This window comes from Indicator indicator, chromosome 1, assembly GCF_027791375.1.
Source record: "Indicator indicator isolate 239-I01 chromosome 1, UM_Iind_1.1, whole genome shotgun sequence".
NCBI classification, from domain to species: domain Eukaryota; kingdom Metazoa; phylum Chordata; class Aves; order Piciformes; family Indicatoridae; genus Indicator; species Indicator indicator.
The window spans coordinates 64,025,245-64,044,175 of record NC_072010.1 but is presented as its reverse complement, the minus strand read 5'-3'; the positions used below and the strand labels follow the sequence as shown (position 1 = coordinate 64,044,175).

Below are 18,931 nucleotides of genomic sequence, written 5' to 3'. Positions count from 1 at the left end.
CCTCAGCTATCACAGACATTTTACTGCTCTTTTTAGACATTAAGAATTATGTGAGATGTCATCCACTTTTAAACCCTCTACTGATGTACATACTGTAATAAAAACCAAACCCAACATCTGCCTGCATAAGTGGTCTTTCCAGAAATAATGGCAACATCCTGGCCGCACCCTGTTCCTGGAAGCAAAAATTCGTTTTCGGCTGAATCTGTATCTCAACATTTGGCACGGACTTTTTGGGTTAATACTTTTAGCATACAGAAGAACCTTTACTGTTAATTTGCACAATTAATACAGCTCAGATTAACTCTACATGTTAACACCAATACCTATGGTATTGTATGATCAGGAACAGTCTGCTCAGTTTTATCTCATGCAACAGTTATTTATACGGAAAAGGATTTAGAAGAAAACATTGCCAACTGAAAATATTAAGAAGTGTTAATAAGACAAGACCTGAAATTCAAACACCAATCACATGACTGAAAAGTAACATATGCAGGTATCAATAGTAAACCCAAGACATCATGCCTTCCCATCAAACTTCAGGATTTTGGAGATTCTAGCTTCAAGATACATCAGCTGATATCCCAGAATGCAAAGAATATATTATATGACAAAAACAGTGATTCAGCTTGGTGCAGACCAAGGCAGAAGCACACACTCAAATATTAAGTACTCAAGGATATCCAGAAATGGAAGACTGGACTCAGAGCAACCTTGGCACCAGTTACAAAGTACAGAGAACAATAAGAAGGAGGAGAGACAAGCTGCTATCATCCAGCCTCATGACCTACAGCCACACCAGTTAGCTAGGACATCAAAGACTGGAATGCCTATCCTTCCCTCTGCCAGTATTCACAGCCAGGTCCAAACTTTAGCCACCTACCTTTCATCTAGAGAATCCTAATTGTGGGAGTTTGGGCAGTGACTTGCTAGATATTCTGCTTTGTGTCAGTTGTCTAAGTACTTGGTGACTCTCTGAAACAGTGACTCTACAGTCTACTACATTTGGATGAGAAAAGGGAAATGGGTTCCAGCCCGCTGTGATTAAAATTAGTGATGATGAACTGTATTGCAAGACTGTAGGACTTGTACTAGACCAAATATCTAACAAGAGTTTCCTATCCTAATAACTGAAGACCAAAGTTTAAGTTTTTATCCTGATTAAGCTAAAGAGGCAATTACCTGGGATTCATGCATCCCGTGAAGGTGCTGTATGGGACAACCGCCCACACGGTTATTATTTATTAGCAGCAACAAATACCCCACATTTAGGAACGCCAAAAATATTTCAGTAATTGCAGGTTTTGGTGGAGGTGGTTGAAGGGATGACAGCCAGAGGAGTAAAATTAATCTGAATCTTGCTTTACTGTACTCTTGAAATATGCCATTTCCTGAAAATTCTTTTGCCTCCTGACTGGGTACCTAGGACTTGCATGCAAGCAACATAGTCAGTAAGAACACAGTTGTTGCATCACAGTAGAAAACAGTGCTCTGTATGGGGTAAAAAAAATACTTTGCTATAACTAGGAAAATTTACAAAGTAAGAGCAAAGAATCTACATGCTTTAATTAATTCTTTTATTACCATGGAAGCCATGGTAAAAGAAGCCATTCCTTGACATGCAGTGCACTCATTTTAGTGGGAATCTGTGATTTCTGTCCCAGCTTTCATAGGGGAATTTAAAAATAGATTGCCCAAACCACATCACAAACAAATAAAACAACAATTAACCCAAGACCCCCAACCAACCCAAAACTCTAAATTGCCCACAAACTGGAAACAGAACAGCTTGCACTAAACCAGAATCACTCACACCGGAAAGGACCTCCAAGAAGAAGAAACTTAAGGAATGCATGGACAGGCTGAAAGAGGGCACAGTAATGCAAAAAAAGTACGACATGATTTATTCATTTGATAACCTCCAGCTGTGCTACAAAACTTAACATTCTTCTGCACTGCACTAACACAGACATCCAGGATTCTTGCATACTTCCACGACTATTATGGAAAAATGAAAAGGCTGAGAGGAGCTGGTGTGAGATGTTGGCTGGAAAAAACAAAGTAGGAGAGGAATGGGGGGGGAACATGTGAGAAGAGGAACGAATTGCTATGGAGCTTCTAAGTACAATCAAAGGATATCTAATCAGCCATAGAAATCTTCAGAGTAGCCAACCCAAGGCACCAAGAGCAGATGGCAGGTGGTACACTCACAGTATGCACTGGCAGCCTCCCACAAAACTCTGCAGTCAGTGTGGACTTCTCCACCCAAGTCCACAAGCCAGCAATAACACACAGATCCTATTTACATACAACATTTGCATACAACAGCACAGAAGTTGATCTTCCACAGCTCTTTGGAAAATACAGTTATGTACAGTTTTGCCTACACCTGACTTAGATATATCCTTTTCATCTTTTTTAATTAATGTGCATTGGCAGCAGAACATCTGCCATTACTTTTAATGTATTATTAGTTATATCACTCTGTGTGTTTTTCCTGATGAACTGGCTTAGCTACACAGTAATTGACATTTGGTGTTTGCAAAGGGAAGAAACAGGAAATTAGAGCCAGTGGTTGTAATGAAAGATTGAATCTTAATGAAATAAATACAAAACCACAATAGCAGCATATATAAAGCAAAATCTATTCCGCAACAGTAATTAATTTTCAGTATGGATGCATCACATTGTCATCTTTCTATGCTGCAAAGGAAAAATACTGCAGGCAAAACTTTCTTCAATGACACCATCAACAAATACCATATTTCTTAGATGCCTTCAGGAGTCATGTCTTGACCTACTCTTGGCAAAACTCATTATCCATGTACTCAAAAAGATGATCAAGCTTCAGCAGGCCATCATAATGGATAGCATTGACCATGATGACATTCAAACATTTTAGGAAGCTGTATAATCTTGCCTTTGGCTGACTGAAAGTGCATTCTGCTGCAACCTGCACATGCCAAGTATGTAATTACATACTCTTGTTTGGAAGAGCCATGCGAATGTGTACAACTTCATACTGGTTATGTCTCATACAACCTTAAACAACCAAAAAGGAGTGGCAGCCCCTTTTACAAAGAACTCTCTACCAAAAGCTAAGATCAGAAACTGCAGTTGAAATATCACCTGTAACTGCTTGTATTTTCCAAATGGATGTGCTCTCATCCAACAAGCCTGAATCCATAGTCTTCTCTGAAGCAGAGAGAAAGGAGGAAGAAATAGCCAAAATTTCCCTGTAAATGCTGCAGCTGCCATTCCTGCACACCTCCCTCCCCAAGGTGCCCAGGAGAAACAAGTTCCACCCCAACACACTGCAAATCAATTCCTACAAATAGGAACTGAAAGCCCTCGGAAGCATTTCTGCATTCCTTGCTTCATGTCTGGATAAGTGCAGTGTCAGCAGACTCAGCTGCAATAGAGGTCAGGATGCAGCTCTGTAGCAGCGATGTTTGGAAAATGGGCTTGGCAAGCAGGAGTCTGTAATCTTGCACAGCTAGAGGTAGGCGAATATCCCAAGCACAAAGTCCGCCTAAGGCTACAGCTAGGGCTAGCACTGGGGAGAAGTTTCCCTAAATATAGGCCACTTGATACAGGAAGTTTTGAAAAACATTTAAAATGGAGTTCCACTGTTTGAGATTCTTCACATGAGAGCTGTATTGTAGGTAACCAGTTTTCTTCTGTTGCTTGAGGGTTTTTTATATGCAGTTTACTGAAAGCAAGTTTCAGAGTTGCTTCCACAAACTGATTCAAGGACTCATCCTTCTTTCAAAATACAACAATATCAAAATCTCTCTTTGTGGACAGTATCTAAATCACCATTAGCTATCCTAACTGCCTGAGTTTTTTTACTTTATATATTCCATATGTGTAACTATCACTAGCTCATTAATCACCCCACTAAACTCTCAAACTAACCACCACTCAATACTATACTTCAATGAAGAGTCACAAAACAGAGACAAATAGCTTTTCCTTGAAACAAATATATCATTGTTTATACTGGGTTCAACTTAACTGTACCTTTTGTCCTTTAACTGTAGTACCACATGTTTTCCAAAACAGATTTTCAGGTGCACAGGAAAATACTTCACTTAAACCAGGCAAAGGGTGATAAGAACTCTAACGAGTACCCTAGTACATGATCACACTCATTAAGTGCCTTTGAAATGTTAAAGCTGTTAAAACTAGCCAAGCTGATGATGTTGTACATGGCAGCTGATCAAAACTGTTGTAGTCTACCACAAAAAAAAAAAAAGAGAATAATCTGCTTCTAGATTCCCTTTTTCAATTCAAAGTAGATAATTTTCTGCCAGGTTTGGAGGAAAACTGCAGCTATACAGTTTCTTAATACCTGCTTCAATCATATGCTAAATGTTTATAAAAGTAACATAACCAAAAGTAATGCCTGAAGAAAACAAAGCAAAAGCTTCTAAGATACTGTTGTATGCAAAACAAATGAGAACTCTTTTTTTAGTTTAAGGATCACAAGCAGACACCACTTAAGACACTACATTTTTACACTTCCATCCCTAAATATCCAAATCCATCTTAAGAAATAATACTGTCTACTACAATCTAAAGTAACAAAATTTGAATCAGAATAAACAAAGGCAGCAAGTTTTCTCACATTTCTCATCCACTGAATGCCTGCACTTACAAAGCAAACCCTACAAGGTTTCCAATTTATGGTTGATTATACTGATGCTAAACTTCGCTTAAGTTATTTATGGTCAGCCATTGGTGTTTTTATCTTAAAACAAATCAACATAAACTTAAAATGAACTCTGAATTTATCACTGACAGTTTTTTCGTTTAGGGTTTCTAGCTGACTGATACACTAGAAAGAGTTGATAAGGTATTTTGCTTATAAATGCTTTTAAGTATTAAAATCAAGTCAAACAATATAAGCCCACACACAGAAAGCAAATAAACATCCCATTTCACTGTGAATGACTTTCATCAAGATCCATTGCATATATTAGAAAATAAATTCTGTTTGCAAGCTGCATAAACCTGTATTTAAGGTCATTTTAGGGTATTTTCAAACGCTGTTTTCCTAATCAAGATATTTGTAGGGAAACCACAGAACACTAATAGTTCTTAGCACAACCAAGAGGATCTCTCTGCCTTGAGCAGCTTTGTCCATACCAGCACCACCATCAGCAGCATCACCATCCCAGAGGAAGGACTAACAACTGCTAACAAGTGAAGATGCCCACAAATTCTGACTCTCATCAGGCTCTTTGAGAGCAATGAGGCTTGGCTAGTAGAAGTAGCTTTCCATTGGATACTACTTGTGGTATATGCATCAACACCAGAGTTTTGGGTGAGGGCTGAGAGAAATACAGGTTACACACATTCTCAGAGCGAGTGTACACTGCCCTCCCATTTTTGCTTCTTGTGCAGGCACAAGATCCCATTTCCCTCACCTCCTCCTAGCTGAGTACTGAAAACAGAAAGGTAGTGTGTCCTCGCTGCTACTTCAGTTCCCTATGAATTGTTAAATCCCCACAGCAAGACCCCCCCCAGAGGACTTTCCACAGAATATAAACAGGGCAGGAGGTATATGTGTGACACACACTGCTTGACATGTGCAAAGATTCCAAACATTAGCACATCCTGTTGTTCATATTTATGCATTGTGGTAGGTACCACAGGGAATACTACTAATCTATCAACTGCAGCATTAGCCTGGGATGTATCTCAGGTGTCTTATACTTGGTACAAATAGAACCCAGGGGGCTGCTCAGATATCAAAAGGAAAATGCTTCTCAAAGCCCATAAGTGGCAGATTTAGCATTTAATGAACTGCCATGACAACAAAAAGTGGCTCTGTATTCTGTAGTCCTCTTGATCTTGCAAAAACTAGTGCAGGTTAAGTGTAGTGAAGTACCTAGTCCCTTTCTGACAATTTATTAAGGCTGTGAAGTGTGGCCTAAATCCTGAAGGCACGAAGCTTCAAAGGGGGAATCAATCCAACTAACCTAAAACAAACACGGAAGGGCTGACACCTCAGTTGAGGTGGGACAAAGAATCCATCTGAAAGAAAAAATTTCAAATGGGCTCTATTGAGGCACACTCGATGAAGGTGATCCATTACCATGGCCCAAATCTCCTCTCCCATTCTTTGCCAGACATTAATTACAGCCACACAACAACCTTAAGATGATGTCACTAGAGGTGGAAAACAATTGGGGTTGGACCCAATGATCTCTGGAGGTCCCTTCCAACCTCTAATATACTGTGATACTTTCCTCTACCTGATGCTGATGGTAACTACTATTTTGCCAACAATTCTGTATCAGAAAATAAGCCAGTAATGCACCCATTAAAGATTCACCAATCTCTGAAGTAGAAAATGTGACAGGAACATCCCATTCATGACAAAAGGAATAGGAGAATAGAGATAACAAGAGACTGGAAACTGATAAAGGACATTGCTAAACCCCTAGCTGCCTGACTGCTAAGCAGCAGCAGAATGCAGAACATGCTGGAGCATTAGACAACATCATCTCCTGCTGCAGAGGGCTACACAAGGAATACAATCTTCCTTTCGAAGTCCTCTCAGAAGCTGCACTCATCACCCTGCAGAAGAGAAATTTGGTTCTCCCACAAACTTGAGGAATAGCTCTTGATGGTACAGGCAGAAATTCCTCTACTTCCAAACCCCAGGCTAAAAGAAAAATCAGATCAAAGTAAGACCACAGGTTCAAACATCCCTGGAACAGGTGAATGAAGACCACTGTGATGAGTAAGTATGACAGGGATGTAATACTGCTGGTTTTTGCTCCTTTCTCTTAAGGAGAAATAGCTTAGACTGCTTATTTGCTCCAGAGTTGGTGAAGCTGGTGAAGGGTCTTGAACACAAGTCTTATGGAACTAGGGTCATTTAGTCTTCAGAAGAAGAGGCTGATGACAGATCATCTCTAGGCACTTGGAAGAGAAGATGATGATCAGGAGCAGTAAGCATAGATTTACCAAGGGGAAATCATGCTTGACTAATCTGATAGCCTTCTATGACGTTGTAACTGAATGGGTAGATGCAGGGAGAGCAGTGGATGTAGTCTACCTTGACCTTAGTAAGGCTTTTGACACTGTCTCCCCGTAACATCCCTTGTGAGTAAGCTCAGGAAGTGTGGGATAGAAGAACAGACACTGAGATGGATTAGGAACTGGTTACAAAACAGAGTCCAAAGAGTGGTGATCAATGGTGCCAAGTCCAGCTGGAGAGCTGTAACTAGTGGAGGCCCCAGGGATCAGTGCTGGGTCCAGTCCTGTTCAACATCTCTATCAACGACATTGATGAGGGGACAGAGGTCTGCTCAGCAAGTTTGCTGATGACACCAAACTGGGAGGCTTGGCTGATACACCAGATGGCTGTGAGGCCATTCAGCAAGACCAGAACAGACTGGACAGAGAGGAACCTAATGAGGTTCAACAAGGAGAAGTAGAGTCCTGCACCTGGAAATGAATAATAAACTGCACCAGTACAGGTTAAGAGGTGATTTGCTGGAGAGCAGCCCTGTGGAGAAGGACATGGGAGTCCTGGTGGATAACAAGTTATCCATGGGCCAGCAATGTGCCCTTGTGGCCAAGAGGGCCAATGGGATCCTGGGGTGCATTAAGAGGTGTCCAGCAGATCAAGGACAAGATCCCCCTCTACTCTGCCCTGGTGAGACCTCACCTGGAATATTGCATCCAGTTTTGGGCTTCCCAGTTCAAGAGCGACAGGGATCTGCTGGAGAGAATACAACGGAGAGCTACAAGGATGTTAAGGGACTGGAGCATGTGCCCTGTGAGGAGAGGCTGAGAGCCCTGGGGCTTTTTAGTCTGGAGAAGAGAAGACTGAGGGGAGATTTGATAAATGTTTGTAAATATCTGAGGGCTGGGTGTCAAGAGGGAGGGGACAGGCTCTTCTCAGTTGCACCCTGTGACAAGACAAGGGGTAATGGATATCAACTACAGTACAGGAGGTTCCACCTCAACATGAGGGGGAACTTCTTCACTGTGAGAGTCACAGAGCACTGTGCTGCCCAAAGGGGTTGTGGAGTCTCCTTCTCTGGAGACTCTCAAGACCCATCTGGATGTGTTCCTGCACAACCTGTGCTAGATTCTATGGTCCTGCTCTGGTAGGGGGATTGGACTCAACAATTTTCGGAGATCCCTTCCAACCCCTAATATCCTGTGATCCTGTGACCCACCTCAAAGGAGGCTGGAGTGAGGTGGAGGCTGGCCTCATATGCAACAAGTGACAGGACAAGCAGAAATGAACTCAAATTGTGCCAAGGGAGGTTCAGGTTGGACACTAGGATAAATTTCTTCACAGAATGGGTTATCAGGCATTGGAACACACTGCCCAGGGGGCTGGTGGAGTCACTGCCCTTGGGAGGTATTTAAAAGATGTGGATGCGATCTGGAGGGATGTTGTTTAGTGGTAGTAGCTTACCAGTAGTGGTGGGATTTTGAGTTCTGGGATTTTGAGTTCTAGGAGTGGCTGGAACTGATGATCTTTGAAGGTCTCTTCCAACCCCAACAGTTCTATGATTCTGAGTTGAAGGATCTAACCAGGTCCAGACTAGGATTGCCACATCTGCATGGAACCCAGCTGCACTGGTATTAGGACATAACAAATGCATTCTTTAAGAGGTTTTTCTGAAGCTGCAGCTCCTGGACCTGCAAACCCATGCCTAGAAAGCTCTGACAGAGCATCAGCACTCACCAAGGCAAGTGAGGAACAGCATGTGAGGTTTTTGCCACAGACCCACAAAAGCAGCATATGAGAGAGTGAAGGAACTTGTAGAATGGCTTCTTGTAACAGGACGTGTAAATGAAATTATAGCGCAAACCAGGCAATCACAGGAAGCCAGTAAATATGCATTTAAAGAGTACCACTCTGCTTTCAAGGAACAACAACAACAAAAAAATCAATCAAAGGAAACTGATCACAAGGTGTTTCTTTTCCATCACACTGTTGAAAGGAGCTGAAATGCCACAGCACAAACACTGCAGGCATTAAGCATGAGGGAAGCAGGTGATGTCCTAAAAGATGCTGACAAAGCAAAGCATTCTTTGGTCTGGAGAGAGAACATACACCATGTAGTCAAGAAGTAATCAGGCTATTCCACAACAAAACAATGATCATGGGCTGTACACCAGAAATTGCAGGTTACTGCATTAGTAGTTCACTTTTCAATGTTCAGAAGAGATAACCAGCCCAGACACGATTGTTTGGACAAGCACATTTACTGGCAATGTGCTGGCACAATAGTGACAAGAACTGACATAAGAACAGCATCGGAGGTGACAGACCACCATGTCTCAGCACTTTAATGGGGTAGGAGGAGGAAGAGGGGAAGCTCTCTCCCATTGTCCCTGCCACTCTGACACAAAACCCTGACCAGAAATCTGCATCTCAGCCCTGAATTCATAGGACAGCATGAGGTTAGCTTAAAGGGAAACCAGAATATTACATACCAAGGCAGCCTTCTATAGAAATTTAAAATAGCAATGCTATCATCACTTGCCTTTTTTCTTGAAGAGTGATACAAAGATTGAAATTGCTATTGAAGCAAGAGGGAGATTCAGCCTTTCCTCAGCACAGAGAAGCAACAGTCTTCCTCAAGCATGCAAGCAGCGTTCACTTGTCCCCAGTTACACATTAAAAAAACAACACTGGATAACTAATGAACACTTACATAATTACAGTGAGGACAAAGAACTTGAGCATTAATGTGACCTGAAACTATTAATAAGGTCAGATCCACAGCTCCTATGAATGTGGCCTGAGGTTTGAGCATGAAGTAAATTTTAAATGCTTTATTGGCTGAATTTGTTTCTTTACATGGGATGGCCAGGCTTGAAGTAAAAGCATGCTTGTAATTCACTAAGAAAACAAAATATTTTAGCAGCAATGGTTAAAAAAAAAAATTAATTTAAAAAAAAAAAATCAAGGACCCTTCCAGATACCTCTATAATACACAGATAACCACACTGACATCTTTATAAAACTCAGGTGGAATTCTTATATAGACCAATTCATGTTAGGTATCGTAGATATTCTAAATGAATTCTTGTTTTCTTTTGTTTAAAGTTGTTTTCCTAAAACCAATGAAAGAAAAAGTATCGCTCAAATTTTTTTTCCTGTAAAAGCAATTCTGAAAAAAAATGAAAAGAAAATACCCATTGAAATTTGTCATTCAGAATAGAATCTGGGTTCTTGATCAACTGTAAAAAATTTCTTTTTCCTTTCTTTCTGAATCCATGCTCTTTATTAGTTTTGCACCTCTGTGATAAACTAAACATTTTTTGGAATCAGAAGGAGAATTAAAGTGAGAAGCTCCAACAGCAACTTCCTCTAATAAAATCCTAGCGAAAAATCACTCTCCATAGCTCTCAAGGTATTCTAAACTACTTCGATAGTGTGGTCTTCTGCCTCTTGCCTCCCCTGTTTTGCAATTTCACCACGTCACTGTCAACATTTCTGTAAATTGTATTAATTCCACTTGTTAGCACCACTGATTAATTCAGTAATACTTCACAGGAAAAAAAAAATTAAATTGTACAAAATTAGATTGGCATTAGACTGAAAGATACTTTGAATCTACAAAGATGTGTTGACAGCAATTCCAGACATTATCTGGATGACAGCCTAAGTACACATTATTTAAGAGTACAGAACTATCTAAGCTTCTGTTTTCAGCTCTCCACTAAGGATTTAAAGAAAGTAGGATTAATCTCTTTACCCAGAGTAGAAATTTGCAGCATTTTATAATTAAGACTATTATTTACTACAAGAGGACAGAGTCCCTGTTCTTTGGTACCTCTTCTGATACAAGTTGTCAAATGTGATTCTAAAAAATCAGGAGCTCACCATCATATTTATATACACAGGTGCATATTTATATGTATAGGTGCTTTGCACCTAAGAAAACACAGAGCTCTTTATCTAGAGATGCCAACATCTAGATCTTCATTAGCAATTTTCAGTCAAATCAAAGGCAAATGAAAGCAACCATAAGAGTTCCTAAAATTCAGAGTGATGCTTACAGTATAATAATGAAGACTGTGAATAACAGCTGTAATTTTACAACCAGTAATATTTTATTAAATTTATTACTTAGTAACCTTATCAAAAACATTTGTGTAATTATACAGAAGACAGGAAATTGGTTAATAAAATTCAACACAAAGACACAGAACGAAGCATCAGTAAACACATTACCTTAGTGTTCTCAAGCAGAACTTCATCTCTACCTAAGCCAGGTCCTATGACAACTGAGTGCAGTCGAGGTAACCACTTTTCCACCTCATGGACAGCATTGGGACTATCACTAAATGGAATTGGGGAAAAAAAAAGGCAAATTTAAAAAGGTTCCATTTTAGTATTCTCAGAATCTGAGTTGAAGATGCAAGACATATTTCAAGTATCAGGAAAGTTTACCCTCCAAACTATCAAAGATTTGTGACCCAGAAAATACGGAATGGTTGTGCAAATAGCTAAAATGAAACTTTACTCTTAAGGGATACCACATAAAAATTAGGAGGTAATTGGAAGCATCCGCCATAGTTGTTACAAAATAAAAAAAAAACAAAAATTCTTTTGGTCACAGTTCCCCCTTTAATGTTTCTTTGCAGAGATTACACCTTGGAGAGAGATCCACCATCTCACAGGTATACTATGGCTTGCTGGAAATGATGCAATTATTCATTACCCTGCATGGCAAAATGAGAAATCTACTCATATGCTTTGTCAGTTGCTTTATAAGCATTTTTTTTCAACTGAATTATGGTCAATTATGTCCCCTTTCCCCAAATGACAACAGGAGAATTAAGCCATTCACTTAAGGGTATTATCTGCTTGCAATGCTTAAGATTTCTGTAGCACTCTGGTTTTGTCTACATTGGAAATACGATGAGAAAATCCAGTGCCTAATAGAGCTGCCACAATACAGCATTCAGTTGCTGACCAGAACTGTTTATTTTGTTCTGATCAGTTTTGTTGTGGAAATAGGTCAGAATATTTTGAAAGCACTGTCCAACAACATTGGTTAATCCTTACTGACAGTACCAGGGAAAATTTAGCCTCCCTCCCTGCCTCTAACATAAGTGGCAACAATAAATGAACATTTTAAGCAATGCATGGGGGGATAATAGCCCTATAGGCAAAGCAAGGCAGTACTATTTGATAGCATTACTCAGAATATTTTGAGCTCGCAATACTTCAGGGAAGGTCTATTATGACAGATGAAAGCCCCTGCACATTTTTCACAACCAACAGCTGTACTGATGGGAAGCACCACTTGGGAACAAGTGTTTAGCCTGCGTCTGGCAGAATCAGCAAATTCTACAATGATTTCTGCAAGAGCCAGGCAGGAGCCCAAAGCTTTCGCAGCTGCAGGGAGCGAGGTGCCCACTCAAGGCCGCAGGGATGCAAGTGCTTCGCGCCTGGCCAAGACCCAGCAGTCCCTTCACCAACAAAAGCTGCTTCAGAAATCCCCGGCTGCAGCAGCAGTGATGGCTCCCCAAAGGCGCCTTGTGCTGACACCACAGAACAGCTCCGTCAGAACAAGGCTTCTGGGTAGAGGCGATGACCTGCTGCAAGGGCAAGGGAGACAAGGAACCACGTGAGGACATTGGTGTCCCTGAAGCATTCCCCGGTTAGCAAGCTGAAGTTGAATTTTCATTTGAATGATGCAGCTTCTCTCTTCTCCTCTAACACACAAGGAAGCAGTAGTAGCCTGAGAATTGTCAGACAGCTCACTTTTTTTCCCCTATACAACCCCATATCAGTTTATAATGTAGATACAGACTGGAAATAAAAACTACTCAAGAAATATTTAAAGCACTATTTTAAAAAAGCCTGTTCTTTTATATAGGTAGGTTGGACATGTGAAAAACTGTGAACCAAACTCTAATAAAAGGTCACTATTTCTGAATGCAGACCACCATTTTATTTACATGCTGGAACTGATTTTATCTCTGAAAGAGCAGTATGTATCTAAAATATATTATTTCTCAAATCCCTGTCTCATATGTATCATACATCTATAAGAATACCATGATGTATATGTATAATGTTTGAATTGCCTGAATGTGAAATACCTTCAGATAGTAGAAGCCAAATTCATCAAACAAATGTTCCAATAAATGTAAGCTAAACAACAGTGCCACACATAGGTACCGTAACTGCTCTATTCTACAAGTGTCTCCTGCAAATAATCTCAAGGTAGAAAGTTGGCCAATTTATTTATATTCAGGATTGAAATAAGACAGTTTTGTCTCCAACCCTATTGATAATGCACACTCTTCAAAACAAGCCCATCTCTTAGGAAATGAACAGTCCAATGTTAAGCCATTCCTGCTCACTTTGCCTCTGGTAATAATAAAAGCCTACTGTGGAGGTTTTCATCTTCAAAGCATTTTACAAGTATTACCTTCACATAACTCCTTTGCAACTTCACAGATGAAGCAACCCAAGGCATATAAAGGACCAAGACACTTAAAATTATGATAATGACTACTGAATTGCAAAATCAGCTATAAAAACAAGCTATAATGTAACTGATGAATTTTGATTCTTCATAAAGAAAAAGCACAAACATTGTCTCAGCGAAGCATCAAGCCAACTTCACTTTGAGATACTGGATGCTTACCACAGCTGTGGTTATGCAGCTAAGGACACCATACAAATACACTGTATCTACAGCTTCTCTGAGAGTGTGAGAGCTATTGTGTCATCCGACGATTTATTCCCACACACAGACATCAAAGTAGTATTTTAAAGCTGACAGGGTATAAATGATCGACAAACAGCTCTCTTCAGGAAGGGATGTCACCTTGAATGCTCCTGACCACTGGATTTAGTACAAAGACAAAAACTCTTCTAATTCTTAACTACTACAGTCTATACACAACATTGACACATGTTCAGAAGAGTTCTCTGACACCAAGGTCAGCTGGCCTCTACACTCTCAGGCTTTGGAGCAGTTTATCAAGCTGCCTCCCAGGCACAGTCCCTGGACCATGGTAGTTCTTCACCTGAGGAAGAGGCTAGCTGGCACAGGTCAAAAACCTTGCCAAGGATCATTTGGATAATTTGCCAACTCATGTAACCATGTTCAGGTACCTGGGAACAAATAGAATTCTTAGCAGCGTTTAGTTTATTATGACAGAAAAAAGTCAACATGTATTCTTGCTTGTTGTGGATCAGAACCAGAAAAAAAACCCAAAACAACAAAATACTTTGGAGGCACCAGCACAGAATACAAGCCAGGTCCTCAGCTGTTTCCTATGTATTATGCTCACAAAAATAACATTAAAAAAATAACAATAACATTTATCTCTTTGTGCCAATTTCTTCATCTGATAACTAACCTGATTTCAAACCTCTCCATTTAATTATTACCTCCACTGCCCAAGAGATACAAGCACAACTGAAATTGGCATCTTATTTTTTTTCCAAGTGTCTAGGAAGGTATGTGAGGTATGAAGAAGACATCCACTTGATCAAAAGAGATGCAATCTTCACACTCTGCCAGAAAAGGATCAAGAAAGCAAGAATCAGTACTGTCTGTTAGAGGTGCAGAACCATACAGTACATGACTTTACTTTTTTCCAAAATGGGAATCTCAAACATGATACCCTGGCTTTAAAGCACAAAGCTAATATTAAGAGAAGCCAGAAAATCTCTTGCAAGGCTGGGAGAAACAGCATTTCAACTTCTGAAAACAAGGTAAAACCTTCTGAGAGAGACTTTGACTAACCAGAACTCAGGGACTTCCCTAAAATGAGGCAAGCTTTTTTGTAAGGTGATGGGGCAACAGTTGGAAAACAGTCTCCCAAAATTTGAAAATACAAACTCTGCACCATGGACATACAGTACAGAAACAATCTGGGAAGCTGAATCCAAGCAGTAACACCTGTAAAGATGGAGAGTGATCTACAGCACCGTTGTGCGGATGTGTGCAATTAAAGACTCTGGTGACAGACTGCTGCTGTAGATTTGCAGGGAATGAGCACACCATCAAACAGCTACTTAACTTCTAGCTAACCACTATGTGTTACGTGACATGTTATCAGATGTCATTCTGATGAAAACCTGGATTATGACAGCTCACTTGTTCAGCCAAACACCCCTCTAACCCCAAAAAGCTTTCCAGCTTGTCTGGAAAGAATTTCATAAAGCTCAGACCACATACAGAAATGAACTATCACAGGATAAACATGCAAATAGCAACTGCAAGAAAACAGACTCATTAATAAGGAAAACGCGAGGCTCTATAGCTACTCATCCCTGTGAGGTTTATTAGCTAAGGAAGAGTCTATATCAAACAATCATTTGATCAGCTTTACACATCATCCATTCGTCAAAGCAGATCTCAATAAACAAGCAAGCATATAGAGTCTCACAGTGGGGTGACATAATGAAAAAGGACCCCATGGATGTTTACTTGATCAGCTTTCTTTGAGTATTAGCATGCAGTAAAAGTGACAAAGCTTCACCCAGTTCAGGCTGAGACTGTGATCTCATGGGAAGACAGGCACAACAGCTTCATCATTTGCCTTCCTTGAAGCTCTGTGTGGATAGGGCCAAAGTATGGTGTTCAGCATCTTGCATGTTTATCTTCTGGCTCTTTTCTCTGCCTCCAAAATGCATTGAGTACTTTCCATAGCAAAATTTACAAAGATTCTTCAAATTAAACAGCACAGAGTCTCTGAAATGGTGGGGACAAATCGTCTTTGTGAATTATTGGTAGCTTTAGAAAACTTCTGCCAAATTAAAACCAATGCATTCTGAATAAAAAAATTCCTCCTGGCTTACCACCTCATTTATTTTTTTATACAAACACAGCACTGGTTTGGTATGGCACTTATGGCAGTAATTACTGGATTCAGTACTGTGGAGTCTCACTCTTGCCTCTTAATGTACAACTTCACAGTCTTTCATAATGCCTTTCAGTTTTGAAAAGCTATTATAGAAAACAAAAACTTCTAAGTCAGCCTTTTTGCTCTTCAGGACTTTTCTGTATTTTACTAGCACACAATAGAACAGTTCTATAAATCCTTTCCTTAGTGAAAGCTTGATGTAATAACCAAATACAACAAAAAAGGCTAAAAAGAGACGGAAGCTATTGCCCTAATATCACCCACAGTTTCTTAAGATCTTTCAGAGCATCCTGTAACAGATATTTGGCAGGTGCCATTTCCTTCAAAGTCTGCTTCTAGGATGGTCACCCACCCAGAGTGGGAGGATACTTGATAGCTAGGGCCTGAAACGCAACTCACATCCCCAGCCCTCCAAAAGAAGAAAATTTTGCTGTACACTGCATTTTATTCAAAGGCTGTCTTTCACCAAATGATCAAAAGCCACCAAGGCAATGGCTTTAAATGATTACAGAAAGCTCTAAACAGCAGCTTTCCTCATTCAGGATGAATGACAGTTACTGTCATTGCTTTCTAGAGGAGGGAAAGGAACAACAACGATAAGGTGCAGGCTTTTCAAATTGTACATGGAAACAAGAAAATGAGAAGCAACGTCAGCATGGGTATAACCAGCAGCTACAGAAATAGTATATAAACAGGAATGACAGCATGGGGAGAAGGTAGCAGGACTGCAACTCTTCATATGTGTTTTAGTGAGAGCTGGAACCACCTTAGTAATCAGAGATGTGGCTTGGACACCAAAAACACCAATCAGTGGGACCTCCTGCTAGAGAAGGACATGCGATACAAACAAGACTGCTGTCACCTGATCAACTATGTGGCTTCTCTCTGGAGACAGTATTTTTCAAGTTCTCTCATTATCTGTGCACACTTGGTGTGACTGAGGCAACTCCAAGTGCATTAAAATGAACTATTTCATAGATCTGTTAGTTAAACTCAGGCAAAGCCACTTTAAGTGGGCAGTTTCAAAAGCCACCTTATGAGTCTTATCTTCAAAGATGGGAAAAAGTCTCTGATCTGAGGATGAAAGAGTTTCAGTTTTGTTTGTCCAAGCACTGCAGGTAATTATATTAATGTGAATCAAATGTAAGACCTGCTGACATTTAGATCCTGTCACGTTATACAGCACATCAAAAGAGCAAGAGAGAGGACATAATGTGTAGCTCTAGAATTTAAGTAGTTATCTCAGAGAGCTAATTATTAACTATTGTGGTAAACCTTGGGTGAGGTCATTATTGGGAACTGAGTAAATAAGATACAGAGATTATTCTGGAATGGTTAGGTCAAAGACGTTAAAGGCAAAACCAACAGTGAAAAAAAAAAAAAAGATTCTGGTCATAAAACTAAATTAATTCTATATTCCAAGAGGCAAAACAGTTGTATGAAGTTGGCTGGGTGCAATTAGAGACACAAAAAAGAGATTTGTTTAGTAAATTAAGAGTCATATAGCGAAATGCATACAAACCCCCTCCCCACCAAGTTTAGAAAACAAAATGGTCATTTTCACCTACCAGGCTGCTGAAAGATCTTTCAAGAATTTTTAATCTGCAAACACTGGGAAGATAATACTTATTTTCCTGGTACCATTGATTAAATGACAGAGAAGAAGAAAAAGAAAGAAAAACTAAGACTGTAATAAGAGAAGGATTGAATACTATTCAAATCAAGTGTTCCTTTTCAGGCACAAAGTTAATTTAGATACCAGAAGCAAACTAGTAGGCTTCATCTGAGTATTAACAACAGCAAGAACAGCAACCCACTGGTACCACAAGTTCATAGCAAGAGACTGCTCTTAACATGCAGGTACCACAATCTTTACTTGCTTCACATTCTACCTTCAAAGCAGCAACACTGTGAACATTTATAAAAAGCGCTGCATTTACTGTATCATATTTTTTGTTGTCACATTGATGACAAACTCCAAAATGTTTTCCACACCAGACTCCCATTTAGGTATCAGATGTTCTCTTTCACTAGAGATGGGATTGTCAACACACTATAGGCACCAGAGCCAACAACGACCTCTTTAATAATGAGCCTTACCACATTATACAAACGGGGTCACTTTTCTTACACAGAGCAGAGCCTCTCACAGCCTGTTAGAAAGAGCCCCAAAGGAGCAGCTATTGCTTGACTTTATTTTCTGAGATTTCTCATGGACATGACAGACATGACAACAACACTCAAGGTTCACCTTATCTCGCCTTGACATCAGAGGTATCACCACAATCATTTTACAACCTGCATTTATATATAACCAAGTATTTAAAGCAGTTGTAGTATGTTTTGATCTCAGTCTCATTACCAATGCGTGTTATGGTAATCGCCCTGAAAAGTACAATGATAACCGAATGCCTTGACCTCATGTTTTCAGAGTTCATGGAACTGGTCTTGACCCATTACTACTTCCTATGAACTGACTTGGTAAGCGAATCTGTCAAATAAATGGACTGCAATCAACCGAGACCTGTGACAGAATGAAGTTCACCATGTAATTTCCCTAGGAATGAAACAGACTTAAAATGTCCCTAGGAAAACCAATGCACTTTTCTTTTTTTAAAAATGTTAAAACAAATAAACTGTCAAGCTTTTACAACAGCAGTATCTCTCTCTAGGTTGCATTCAACTCTTAAGGCACAGATGAGAGTTGAATCAATACCCAGAAGGCTACACTACTTCCAATCAGATGTGGAGACAAGAAAACAAGACAAGTCTCAGTCTAACCTTCACTGATTGACAACTGAAAAAAAAAATGACCCTAAAACATGATGATCATCATCATCATCACAATAATAACAATGCAAAAGCAAATCCAAAGTACGCCTGCCTTAACTTAAACCCAAGAAAGATTAGATGCTGAAGAAATCTAATCCTGGTGTCAAAAACCAGCGTTACGGCAAGTGTTCAGATGGACACGTTTGGCCAGGATCTACATGGAGTAGAACTACCCCACATACATTTCCATCTTTTTTTGATGTATCAA

At 39.9% G+C, this 18,931-nt stretch overlaps 1 protein-coding gene across 1 annotated transcript in view; it reads right to left on the bottom strand.

The window, feature by feature from the left end:
• NAXD (NAD(P)HX dehydratase) overlaps positions 1–18,931 on the bottom strand; it is a 47,359-nt gene that overhangs the window by 14,718 nt on the left and 13,710 nt on the right. The window contains exon 6 of the mRNA XM_054385786.1: positions 11,228–11,336. Within this exon, the coding sequence (XP_054241761.1) occupies positions 11,228–11,336 (109 nt within the window). The remainder of the gene's footprint in view (positions 1–11,227; positions 11,337–18,931) is intronic.